The sequence below is a fragment of the Schistocerca americana genome, chromosome 2 (assembly GCF_021461395.2).
Source record: "Schistocerca americana isolate TAMUIC-IGC-003095 chromosome 2, iqSchAmer2.1, whole genome shotgun sequence".
NCBI lineage: Eukaryota > Metazoa > Arthropoda > Insecta > Orthoptera > Acrididae > Schistocerca > Schistocerca americana.
The window spans coordinates 962,734,356-962,748,037 of record NC_060120.1 but is presented as its reverse complement, the minus strand read 5'-3'; the positions used below and the strand labels follow the sequence as shown (position 1 = coordinate 962,748,037).

Genomic DNA, 13,682 nt, shown 5'->3' with positions numbered 1-13,682 from the left:
ACGGTGAAATTTAGCAATCAGTATCCCTGTAAGTTGCTACGTATGGCCAATCTAATCACCAGTGAGTGTCTTGGGCTGGGATACGGCATACCTGTAAATTTGTGGAAACTCTTCTTCACCAAACAAAGGTCTTTATCGAGGATAGAGGCCTGTGTGATATTTCCTATGGGAGACCAATTTTCTGTGCAGTGTACCTAGTTTGTTTCATTTTCCTTGAACATCGAGAGCTTGTCTTAAAATTTGTTTCCATGACTCTGCTTCTGAAATTTTTGCATCCAGTTTTCTTCAATTCCAAATACAGCTGGTCTATTGATCATTCACCACCTCATACACCAGTATCTTCTAGAGTATGGGAAGTGGACGTCTTCTCTCTGGTGCTTTGCTGCTGCAGCCTGTTCAGGCTGCCGGCCGGAGTGGTCGAGCGGTTCTAGGCGCTACAGTCTGGAGCCACGCAACCGCTACGGTCGCAGGTTCAAATCCTGCCTCGGGCATGGATGTGTGTGATGTCCTTAGGTTAGTTACGTTTAAGTAGTTCTAAATTCTAGGGGACTGATGACCTCAGCAGTTAAGTCCCATAGTGCTCAGAGCCATTTGAACTTGAACCTGTTCAGGCATATGAGCTACATCATTTGTCCATTGTTGTCTGTTATCTTTGTTTTCAGGCAATGATTGGTTGTTCCATCACCCCATAAAGTATTTGCTTATTCTTCATCACCAGTCATTTATATTTCACACAAAGCCAAGGATTCCTTTTAAAATTCTACTCTCAAAATTAATACTTTCTCATTGTCTCCATTTGTGGCACTGCAGACCTACATTAGATTAGATACGCAGCTCGCCCTGTTGAACCACAGTGATGAGATTCTCGAATATGTGGAACTTGCCAGAAAAATAAAAGTACGTATCTACATTCTGCTACTATATTCACACTCTGCAAACTGCCATTAAATATATGGTTGGTGGAAGGTACTCACCATTGCTTCACATACTATGGTTTCTAGCTCTTTCATTCACACATGGTGTACAGAAAGGAGGTTAGTTTCGATGCGTCTGTGTGCACTGTAATTTGTGTAATCTTATCTCTCTAGTGCCCATGGGAGAAATATGTTATACACTATCTAATCAAAGTTATTTGGTCTTCTGTTGGCGGACATTAATATGGGGTGTGTCAACCCTTCACCTTTACGACGACTGTGCAAATGGCGTACTGTGTAACAATACAGTCATGAACATAAATTGAAAATCCTGTCCTTTGTCGTTCAGTACACTAGTTTTAGTCCTATAAGATCTGGCATGGCATCCTATATTCTTTTTTCCCCTCACACTTTAGCGAAAAATTAAGGTAAAGTTGGTAATTTAAGATGAACCTATGGTTTAGCACATCAGGCAGACCATATTTTTCTTGCAGTTTAAATTATCCCATGAATGATTTTTTGTCAGTTGTCAGTAATATTCACATGTTTCATTAAGTATTGATGAAATTAAAAAATATTTCTCTCTGTGGGTACATATATTACAAATTCATCTGTTACTTTTTTGGTTGTTGACCTAAGTCTTCTTTGTTTATTTTGATTAACAGGTACACGAAAACTGTGGTGGCTTCAAGTGTGACTGCACAGAAGTATAATCCTGAACTGACATGGACTCCATACAACCCCGATGCACGAATTGCCGAGCTCAGTGACAAACTGAGGCATATAAAGCAGGTATTGTTTTTTTCCATGAAGTTGAACAGTCCACTTACTTTCCATGTAGATATACATATGATTTAAAAAGCTGCTGAATTGTTCTGATAAAACATATTACCTTTTTGATCAAAATGTACAAACACTGTAAAATCATTTAGCCTCATGCGTTTTCATGTGCTTTAACCTCCATAGTTAAAAGTTGTCAAACTTCTCATTTTAGTCCCATTTTATTTGTACTTTGAATTCAACCTGTGATAGAAAAATATTTCCAGATCGTATTCAATCTGGCACAATTTTCAGAGCTACCCTAGTTCTAACATGAAAACTGATTCATCTGCAAATGTTTCAGATACCTCTGTTCTCTGTATATTTGCCTGTGCTGACTTTTATGTATTTGGCTAAACTGTTGGTCAGAGAACTCCCTTCTACACATAAAGTACAAATCTCCATTAATTTCATCTGTACAATAATTTGTGTCTTAGTATACTAGCACAAGACTGCATTGACAACTGCTGTGCCAATACAGCCATTGTAGAGTTTTTTTGTTCGCTAAGGACTTCCTAGTTAATTTATTCCTGCAGCTGTCCTCACTTTTAATTTAACATAATAGCATGATTTACTAAATTTAATGTAAATGAAGGGTTGCACGTGCAACAACACGCTGAAAGAAGGAAGAGAAGTAAAAAGTTCACTTACAGATACAAATTGGTTGGAAAATGAGTCATTTACCTCAATATTCATGTACTTTTATTCCACTGTAGAGTTCTTTAGCTTTGCCAAGTTTCTGATAAGACATCTTGTACCTTCAATGCAAATATAAGATTCAGCACTTTTTTGCCAGGTTGCTCTGAGGACATTTTTGCCTCATATTGTATACTGACCCCATCTCAAACTCCTCTTGCAAGCTGTCATCACATGGATCAGCAATTAATTCACATTTTGACATGTGGATATCACCAGTGGATGAACCAATTTGAATTTATTTTATGTATATTAAATAAGTATTAACTCACAAAACATAATTTTGGGCATCTAAGTAATCTGAACATAACTAGCACATATTAATGCTGGAATTTTAATGTCAGTTGTCTCTCTTGGTAATGAAACATTAATTAAATAATAATATTAACATAGGCTATAGAAGTTTCACAATAGTAATAATGATTTATGTTATGTTAATTAATTAACAACAAACAGTTTATTTCATTATCATCCTCACACCAAATCATTCATATCATCTTAAATATGTATCTTGCACATATAGTAGAAAATTTCACATATTGCTCCTTCTTTTGTAATATTTATGGAATATTCCTCCAATACATGGAGGAATTTTCATTACTGATTAACTGAAGATTCAGTTCAAGGTTAATGAGGACAAGGCAGTTCAGGTTATCTACATACAGAAAAAAATACTTTCTTTCTTTCTTTCACTGGTGCCATGTCCTGCGCTAACACAGGGTCAGCATTGTTAGGAACAGATTTGACAAGGTTAGTGGAAAGGGGTGGCCGGATGCCCTTCCTGTCGCCACCGCATACCCCCTGGGACTGAATTAGTGTACCCTGCTGTCTGTGTCGAGTGTAATTAATGGAATAGTGCGAGTGTGTTCAGATGTCTGCGAGTCATGTAACTAAGGCAGAATGTGGGGACTGGCCCAGCATTCACCTAGCGGACTGTGGAAAACCACCTAAAAACCACATCCAGGCTGGCCGGCACACCGACCGCTGATGGTAATCTGCCAGTCGGATTTGATCCGAGGCCGGTGCACCTACCCGAGTCCAGGAAGCAGCGCATTAGCGCTCTTGGCTAACCTAGCGGGTATACAAAAAAACACTAGCTGCCATTCATCTCACCAACTACAAATTTTGTCTGTGTCATTTTGTGTCTTCCTACACTCACTCAACTCTGACACCTCCACCACTGCATCATCAGCAAACAACAGCAGACTGCTGCCTGCCCTTTCTGCCAAATCATTTATGTATATAGAGAACAATAGCAATCCTATCACACTTCACTGTGGCACTCCTGATGATACCATTGTCTCTGATGAACACTCTCCATCAAGACAATATGCTGGGTTCTATTACTTCAAAAGTCTTCAAGTCACTTACATACCTGTGAACTTATTCCAAATGCTCGTACCTTCATTGCCAGCCTACAATGGGGCACCATGTCAAATCCTTTCCAGAAATCTAGAAATATGGAAGCTGCCTGTTGCCATTCATCCTGTTTGCAGCATATCATGTGAGTAAATGGCAAGCTGAGTTTCACATGACTAATGCTTTCTAAAACCATGGTGAATCATGGACATACGCTTCTCAGTCTCAAGAAAGTTTATTATATTTGAACTGAGAATGTTCAATGACTCTCCAGCAAACCAAAGCTAGGGATATTGGAGTGTAATTTTGTAGGTCCATTCTTTTACCCTTCTTACATGCCGGAGTCACCTGTGCTATTTTCCTGTCACGTGGGACTCTGCATTGGGTGAGAGATTTAAAATAAATGCAAGCTAGGTAAGGCGCCAATGCCATAGAGTACTTTTTATAAAACCAATTGAGATTCAATCTGAAGCTGGTGACTTACTTGCTTTCAAATCTTTCAGTTGTCTCTATATGCCAGGGATGCTTGTTACTATTTCATCCATATGGGATGGTATGTTTGTATGATTCTCCTGTGTGAACGATTCCTTGAACGTGAAATTTAAAACTTCAGCTTTTGTTCTGCTATCTTCAACTGCCTCACCAGACTGATCAACTAGGGACTGAACGGAAGCATTAGACCCACAATATCATGAATCCAGCATGCAGTAAATGTCATACTGTAATGAAGTGACATGCTTGTATGTGTTACTGATCAGCATTTCAGTGCATCCACCAAAAGCAGGCAGCAGTAACATTGTCTATAGCCAATTTACAAGGAAAGATTAAACAATGAGTTTCTCATTCTGAAATTGCATTTGGATCTTGCTTATTTGTGAAAAGTCAGTGTTATGCCTAGAGAAGGGGTAGCATCTACCACCACGTTCCAACTTGATTGCAGCAGGTTTGAGCCTATCAATACTGTAGCTCTTAGTTCTGAGATACTGCTACTTATTTTGGTTGGGATCTCATGACTGTCAGGGAAATGTAAAACTGATAGGCTCAGAAAGACTATACACAAATACCAATATCACAGAATGGAAAACCAGTCTCTGTAGGCCTTGATTCTGTTGCATTCTAATTTTGACACTTACTGGTAGATGTTCCTCCTCCTTACATCAGGCATAATATGATCTTATCATAAACAAACAACATTCAAATGTGATTTCTGAGTGAGAAACCTGCTGTGTAATCTTTTCTTAGATACAAAAGAAAGGTTACATTACTCCTGCTTATTTGGTGCAGTTGCATGTAGTATTCTCATGCCAGTTTGACATTTCTTGCATCTAACCTTCACAGTGCCATAATTTTAATGGCCAGCCATCTCTGTTAATTTTCTTGTTTCAGTTTACTCAAAAGTTGGCAAGAAATCTTGTGGCAAAATACCTGAAGCTAGATATTTTAGTAACATTCAGCATGCTTGAAGACTTCACTTATTTTTGGAGAATTTTCCGCCTCATCTTTCATTTCTTACTGGTTCACTACATTATTTGATTACCTTACTCTCAGAACTAGACAAACAGTGAATAATTCCTTATCCTACTAACTACATCACATTACACTGAGGTGACAAAAGCCATGAAATACCTCATAATATCATTTCAGACCTCCTTTTGACTGGTGTAGTGACATGGACTGAACAATTCATTGGAGGTTCCCTGCAGAAACATTGATCCATGCTGCCTCTATAACCCTTCATAAATGCGAAAGTGCTGCCGGTGGAGGAGTTGATGCATGAACTGATCTCTCACCTACATCCTATAAATGTTCAATTGGTTTCATGTTGGCTAACTGGATGGCCAAATCATTCACTTGAATTGTCAAGAATGTTCTTCAAACTAGTTGTGAACAATTGTGGCCCGGTGACATGGCGCATTGTCATTCATAAAAATTCTGTCACTGTTTGGGAATGTGATGTCCAGGAATGGCTGCAAATAGTCTTCATGTAGCTGAACATAACCATTTCCAGGCAATGATCCACGTAAACACAGCCCACACCATTATGGAGCCATCACCACAGTTTGCTCAGTGCCTTGTTGACAACCTGGGTCCATGGCTTTGTGGAATCTGTGCCACACTCAAATCTTACCATCAGCTAATATCAAGTGAAATCAGGACTCATTTAACCAGACCGTGATTTCCAGTCATTTAGGGTCCAGCTGACGTGGTCACGAGCCCAGGTGAAGAGCTGCAGGCGATGTCACAATGTTAACAACAGCAATCTGCTGCCATAGCCTATTAATACCAAATATTGCCACCGTGTCCTAATGGATACATTCATCATATGTTCCACATTGATTTCTGCAGTTATTTCACAAAGTGTTACTTGTCTGTTAGAACTGGCAACTCTACACAAATGCCACTGCTCTCTGTCATTAAGTTAAGTCCGTTGGCCACTGTGTTGCTCATGGTGAGAGGTAATACCTGAAATGTGGTATTCCTGGCACTTTTGACACTGTGGACCTCTGAATTCCCTAATGATTGCCAAACTGAATGACCCATATGTCTAGCTCCAACTACCATTGCATTCAAAGTCTGTTAATTCCCATTTTATGGTCATAATCATGTTTGAAACCTTTTCACATGAATGACCTGAGTACAAGTGATAACTCCATCAATGCACTGTCCTTTTAGACATCGTGTATGTGACACTGCTATCATCTGTATGTGTGTATGTTTCTATCCCATGACTTTGTCATCTTACTGTACATAAATCTTTGTTGTGATTAGAGCTAAGACTGAGTAATTGAACTAGGCTGAGAACTGAAGATAAAAATAATTCAGGTAACAATAGGAGTCATGTGTTGTCTTTCCACCATACATCAGATTGATTACTCATCTTGAATACAATATCTGCATGCATGAAACAATTCATACTGGATACCTGCTTTCTTTGAGCTTACTTTTGTTTATTTGCAGGTTGTGGTAAGCCAATTGACAGAAACACCTCCAGCACTCTCCTTCACTCACTACGAAGAGGGAAGTGGAAGTGGACAGGAGCCAGGTGGAGGCTGGGATGCAGAACAAGATGGAGGATGGCGAGATGATGGCTCAGGTTCTGGAGACATACCAATTGGTGAGACCTGTTTCCTTTTCTTTCATAACTCATACCAAACAAGCTGCATTTTTTAAACTTCAAAAGAAGTTATTTGATCACGCAAAACATAATTTTTTGGTCATTTTTGATTGTGTATATAATACAAAAAGTTTCATTACTGCAGCACTTACTATTGTGGTGCAAGAAGTTCCTCGGCTGTTGGAGCAATCATGAGCAACCACAAAAGATTTTTTTTAATAATGAAAGAATAGCTTTTTGTAGATAGCAGCTATTTTTTCAAGACTTACAGTGATCAATAACTTTGAAAAAAGTATGTGCACTGACAATAAGTAGTGATGGAAATAGTACAAAATGAATGGCAGTGACACCACCTTTTAAAATAAATAAAAATAAATGTTACATTAGTGATTACACAAAGAACACTGGATGTGGCTACTGCCTTATTTGCACATTGATAGTAGATATGTACTGAACCATAACTAATGTTTACAGTTACTGCAGTGTGATCCAGTATCATGCATCACTTTTCTATTGTAATGGATTCAGCATTGTAGTGTTTCCTGGAGACATAGTGTGATGTGTCACACCCAGATGAGAAGCATAAACCACTGATGTCATACTTTTCCAACCTTATCACTCCATTCAAAGGCTGGCTACTCTGACGAACATACATCATCATGTTGGAGCTTCATTCTGCTATTAATTAAGTTCCACACCTTCAATTTGCAGAAACTGAACTGAAACTCTATTCATTCCTGTTCCTGTGCACCTTGTGAAAACCCAATACACTGTTAAGAACGTACTTACCACTTTAAAGGCAGCTATCAACATTTATTTTCTTTTTTAGTTATTTTAACATCAACAATTAATTTTCAGTGTCAGATTAGTTACTGTAAGTTCAATTGAGATTCAGAAATAGTTACCCCCATGAATAACAAGGGTAATCAATGTCAAATTTCCATTATGTTCATATTGAAGCAAGAATTAATGACATTAATGACATTGATGACATAATCTCAACATGTTCTTAGTTGAAGATTATATTAATGAGTAAAAATACACCCTCAGGCATACTGCAAGGGTTAACTTTAAAGACACAGAGACAAAAAATGCCATTAGTTGAGATCCACTGACTGGATACAAAATGTTGTAACCCCCACTTCATGGCCAAGAAACACACTATTCTGAAACAACAGATTAAATTGTCCATTAGTCCACAAGACCAAACATTACTAGTTCTTGACTGAAATTAATGTACGTACAAGTGTAAATATTCATTGTGCACACCGTAACTACCAGTATGATAGTATGAATCACATTTTTTATTTTATGTATAGTTTCTGTAAAATAAAGAAATATAGTGTACCACAAATTGTTTGAAATCAGGAACTGGATATTACAAAAATTTCACATATTAATTAACTTGCACATTTGTTACATCAGCAAAGGAGTTCGAATATCTTTGCAGCAGCCTCCACCTTACTGGGTTTAATTTTCTTGAGGCATAAGTGTAACAGTCTTAAACTGATGTACACATTTCTTCTAGCTTTCATTAAAGTTTAATGAATGCCAAATAGTTTTACAATCATACTGTCACTAAAATCATACTGCACTGACCTGCCATGAACTGGATCTGATTTTGTGGACAGAGCCATCAACCTATAAATGTAGTTATAAAAATCGAGACCAGTCCACTTAATGTTTATATTACAATTATAATTACATTACACTTGTGCAAATTAATTACGGTACAATTTGGATGGAGTGCAACATAATGGTATATAAGGTCTGAAAACAGATTTGTTATGTGGAAACATTAAATGTGTTTGATTTTGGTTTCAGATTTACAAAATATTTTCCTTTACATTCCATATTTATCAAATTGTAAGTAAATACATAATTAGTTCTTCAGCTATGTTGCTAAAATTTTGTGTTATACACTGGATATATTCATACTGTATTCTTAGTTTTGTAGGGATATGATACTGTTTACATTCAAACAAACAAACTTTTACGTAATTGAAAATAATGATAATGTTGTCTGTTTTTAAGAAGAACATTGTGATCAGTAGTTAACATGAAAGATTGAAGAAAGTCATGGGTCTGAGTATTTTTTAGCGTAAAAAAATATGGCTTGAGTAATATATGTAACATATTGCATACTTCGGTATGTAGTTCTAGGTCTGTTGCATTACAACATGTATTGCAATAATAATATTAATCATAGTTTGAAATAAGTCTTATGGTGGTAGAAATCACAAGTACATCAAATAGAAGCATTCTACTGGAATTTTATGTCACTTCATGAAGTGCAGATAACAGGCTCATTAATCTAGCCATACAGTAAATTGGAAGGCATTGCAATCCCTATCTAAATGTATGTCTAATCCCATCGAGGTAAACAGCAGCAGTGGGTATAGTTCACATCATAGAGGCAGAATCAGGTAATAGCAGCTGGTGAAGGAGAATCTGACAGTGAGCCAACCACTAGGTGGTCTTATAATGGGCTGCCATAGAATTTCATATGACCAGTCTGCCAGAGATATCATCACTAGACATGGGCAGTGCTACGCATATTGCCAAGTTCATATCTTTCACTTGAATATCTGGTGAGGTTACCAAGCAAACATGATAAACCAGACTAAGAGCTTGAAAGAGCATGTCAGAAAATTAAAAACCACACTTAATGCACTGCAAATTGAGCTAAGTACACAAAAGGCAGGTGGAAATAATCTTACACAAATCTCAATTGCAAGGCTGCAGATATTTCGAAACTTTTAATTTTTAGCAGTTCTTTTTAATGAATGTTTTGATGTTTTGTTCAGATTATTCTGCTTCTGAGATGAGTAAAAAATTGAAACCCTTATATCTGTTATTGATAAAGGCTGTTACCTTGGGTATGTTTGTTAAAGAAATAAGTCTGAATTGTATTTCATTTCATACTTTCATAAATTCAGTAATCTGTTGGCTGCATTCAAATAAAACAATTGAAAAATTTTACATAAACGAATGGAAAGGATAGATTGCTACTCAATAGTATTTGCTTCTTCATAACAATTTGTCCTATCCTCTCCATAATGTTGTTATTAGTCAATCCTGAATTTTCTGTTGTTTGATTTTACATAAACAAGTGTTATTTTTTGTCTTAGTAGGTGGAGGAGCAGGAGGAGTGGATACTAGTTCAACAGATCATGCAGTACATGTCTCACCAGGTGAAGGAAGAGATGAAAAGAAAGCTGATTCGGGAGCTGATACTGTATTCTCCTGCAGTCTTCTGCTCATTGTCTTTGGTGCAACAGCAGCAACATCATATATATATGATGGTTAGATGTGTCTGTATACCGATACTCCAGCTATCAAGAAGCCTGGGTTCCCATCAGTTCACGCATCACCAACTCACATCCAGTTGTGACATCTTCTGAAAACACTGGTCAACTATTAAAACACTGACTGTGTTACATTGTGTGAAATTAGTGTATGTACTGAATCATTGTGACTGAGAAAAAAATGCAGCCTGCACAGTGCAAGCTTATGATATAAAAGAGATTTATATATATTCATTATTTCTTCATATATTAACAAATTAATATCAACCAGTCTTTAAAATTATATTGTGGTTGCAATTGTTTGTTAATATATGAACATAATAAACATAGTTACACTGTGAATGATGGCCAATATGGTTTCAAAAGATGTTTATTTTTGGTTCACAAATTATGTCTGTGCCCCTGCATCTAAACTTTTGTACTTAAACAGTACACTGTATTTGTGCACAACATAAAATGCTATTAGTTTTGTTTTTCACAAAATCATCTTTCTAACTATGAAAACTTAACATCATTTAAGGAGTTCTGAATCGGTACACCATTATCGTTGTTAACATAAATTCCATTGTGGTCCATCAGATTGAGAAGCTGAAACCGGACTGCTTCATTAGCACCTTGGCTTGGTGATGACTAGGCATTTTTATACACTCATTCAGTGAATAAATGCATTCAAACACTGCAGAAATCATTTTCACAGATCAACATACAGCACTAGCCCATCGTTGTTTAAGGGATGCTTCACAGCAAAAGAATAAATAGTCAGCACATAAATGACAGCTCTCATAAAAGGCACAAGAGGCTGATGTTATCATGTAATACAGTGTTCAAAACAAAATAATGTTTTACAGTCATTGAAGGATTACAAAAATAGTATCATTCTGTTAGAGGTATGTAAAAAATCATCACTAAATTCATTGACTCTGGAAGTGTTTTCAAGTGCTTTAATTACTCAATGTTTCATTCATAGATTTTGGCCATACATTTTGTCTTCAGAACCCTGCTTTCAATTTCCACCTTTCAGTGCATAGCTGACATTTCCATTTAGACACATAAATTTTCATGGTTGATATAACATGAGACTAACATATCTAGGAAGAATGTTATTGTGTGTGGATGAGTGGTAGTGTGTTAAATACTTGTGTATTCTAAAAATCACAGTTATGCGGTTATACAGTGAAGTTTCACTGTAAGTTTAAAACAGAAATGTATCACACAAATTGAAAGGCACAATTAAACTTGCTCATTATTTGGGGTACAAAATCCATAACAGTTGCACAGGGACAATCTTCTCTTGATTCTTTCACCCAGAACAGGCTGTCATATCTTCACCCTAATTATGTGAGCAGCAGAAGCTGTTTAAATTGTTTACATACTTACATAAGTTTACAGCATTGTGACATAAATCAAGGAGACAAAGTGACCAAAAAAAAAAAAAAAAAAAAAAAAAAAAAAAAAAAAAAAAAAAAAAAAAAAAAAACAAACCATGACCATGTTATGAATTACAGAGCTATTGATTTCTGAGTGTTTTTGTTTCCCTCCTGGGTAAATCACCGAACTTCTTTTTCTGTGTGTTGGTTATATAAATGTAGATGTTGAAGAGATAAAGTACTGACCCCTCTTATACATCTTGAAAATGATACTTCTACTCATGAAACCAATATTATTTTACACAAATGTGCAGATTCGATGAAAGAAAACAAACAAAAATTTTATGGAAAAATCTTGTGTTATTGTCTTACATGCATTTCCTTACAAAATTATTGAGTGACATGGAACAGAATGGGCAATGAATCTCATTAAGTTGAGCGCTAAAATTTTAGTAGGATGGTATCATGAAATTTCTCTTATGTATAGAACATATCATATATGTTCATATCATTTACACATGTAAGAGAGAAGTATTTTGCTCTCTTAAGCTTCAACAAATAGTTCTTAATTACTGTCCCAGTAATCAGAAATGAAAATGGAAAGACTATCTCATGGACTGGTATGTTTTATACATACTTGTTCAGCATTATAATTTTCAGCGGACAGTAATGCAACTTAAGCATCCAGAAGGGGAAAAAAGTTTCTGTGAGAATGCAAAATAAGAAGAAAACAAGTGTGACTCTGTCTCTCCTTCTTCTGTACTTCAGCTACTAGGTCTTCGCCTGTTACAGTGCAATAACTCCTAGGTACAAAAGTCTAAGTGAAAACTTAACATAAACATGGAAAAATTGAAGAGGATGATGTTCAGTTCCTCTTGCAAAAGAAATTTTAGGTATCCCACATCAGCAAAAGCGATCACTTAGTTGCTGTTGTCACACATATTACATTGTGTATTTGTATTTGAGAATTTTAATGTACTCATTATTTTTAATGTGCCTTTCTTTCTTCTCATTAATAATGCAGTAAAAAGTGAGAGGTCTGCTTTTTTACACTTTTTATGCACATACTGTTACTATTGAAGTTATTGATTTCTTTTATTCAACTATGATGGTTATTCTTTTCAAGCTGTGATAAAAATGAAACATAGCAGGGTGACCCAAGTTTAAGCAGCATATTTGTTCCATAATAATACAGTTTATGTGGTGTAATATCTAGTACTTCCAATAACTGTCTTTAAAATGGGTTTGAAAATCTGTTGAAGACTTGCAGAAAATTTCCTACGTGGAACAGTTATTCAAAAGCTTCAGACTAAAACAGCATGATTCTCAGTATTTTGATCCCATCATAGTGAATTTACAAAGGCCATTTAGGATAGTTTGGTAGAAGAAAATACTGAATAGAGATACCAACCAGCAAATGGTGTTAATAAGTTCTTTGATATTTAAATATAACTGTATCAAAAAATTATTTGTATACAGCATTTTCTACTCTGTTTGACTTGTTGGGGGCTCTTTTTTTTTTTTTTTTTTTTTTTTTTTTTTTTTTTTTTTTTTTTTTTTTTTTTTTTAAAATTGTTAGTGTGGCTTCTATCACTGATGTGCATAGACAATGACTATGGGTACATCTAGCTTGTTATCCTTTGTAAATGTCATTTTCATAATTGACTTCTAGTTTACATATAGTGATTTACCTTTGTCAAATAAATAAAATCCTTATAGAAATGAATTAACTAACATACAAAGACAGGACAGACAAAAAAGAAGCATTCACTGGCTGAGACTAACAGTTTGTTTACCAGTATGACATAGAAATGCATATTTGTGGTTACTAAAGAAACTATATATGGTCTTGAAAACAAGTTTAAATATAGAAACTTAAATTTTTCTCCACCTAAGTTGCCTAATTTACCCTGTCTAAATTGATACTGCTAAAACTCTATTCTCAATAGTAGATTTTAATTGCTGCCTCTTCCTTAGCAGTTGCTGAAAATAGCTATTTTTTTTCCTTTCAGTAAACTCAGGAACGTATAAATCAATACTCCCTGAACAATGTATTTCAAATAACATTAAAAACAATTAGGCCTGTTTATAAGTGAATAATAGT

At 35.8% G+C, this 13,682-nt stretch overlaps 1 protein-coding gene across 2 annotated transcripts in view; it reads left to right on the top strand.

Annotated features, from left to right (window-relative positions):
• LOC124596204 (division abnormally delayed protein-like) overlaps window positions 1-13,104 on the top strand; it is a 1,031,505-nt gene extending 1,018,401 nt beyond the window's left edge. The window contains exons 6-8 of one of the 2 annotated variants that reach the window (XM_047135253.1): window positions 1,580-1,706; window positions 6,747-6,903; window positions 10,038-13,104. In XM_047135253.1, coding sequence (XP_046991209.1) covers window positions 1,580-1,706; window positions 6,747-6,903; window positions 10,038-10,213 — 460 coding nt within the window. In that variant the 3' untranslated portion in view covers window positions 10,214-13,104. Of the gene's footprint in view, window positions 1-1,579; window positions 1,707-6,746; window positions 6,904-10,034 lie in introns of both variants that reach the window. The other variant, XM_047135252.1, reaches the window with a different exon arrangement.
• The last annotated feature ends 578 nt before the right edge of the window (window positions 13,105-13,682 follow it).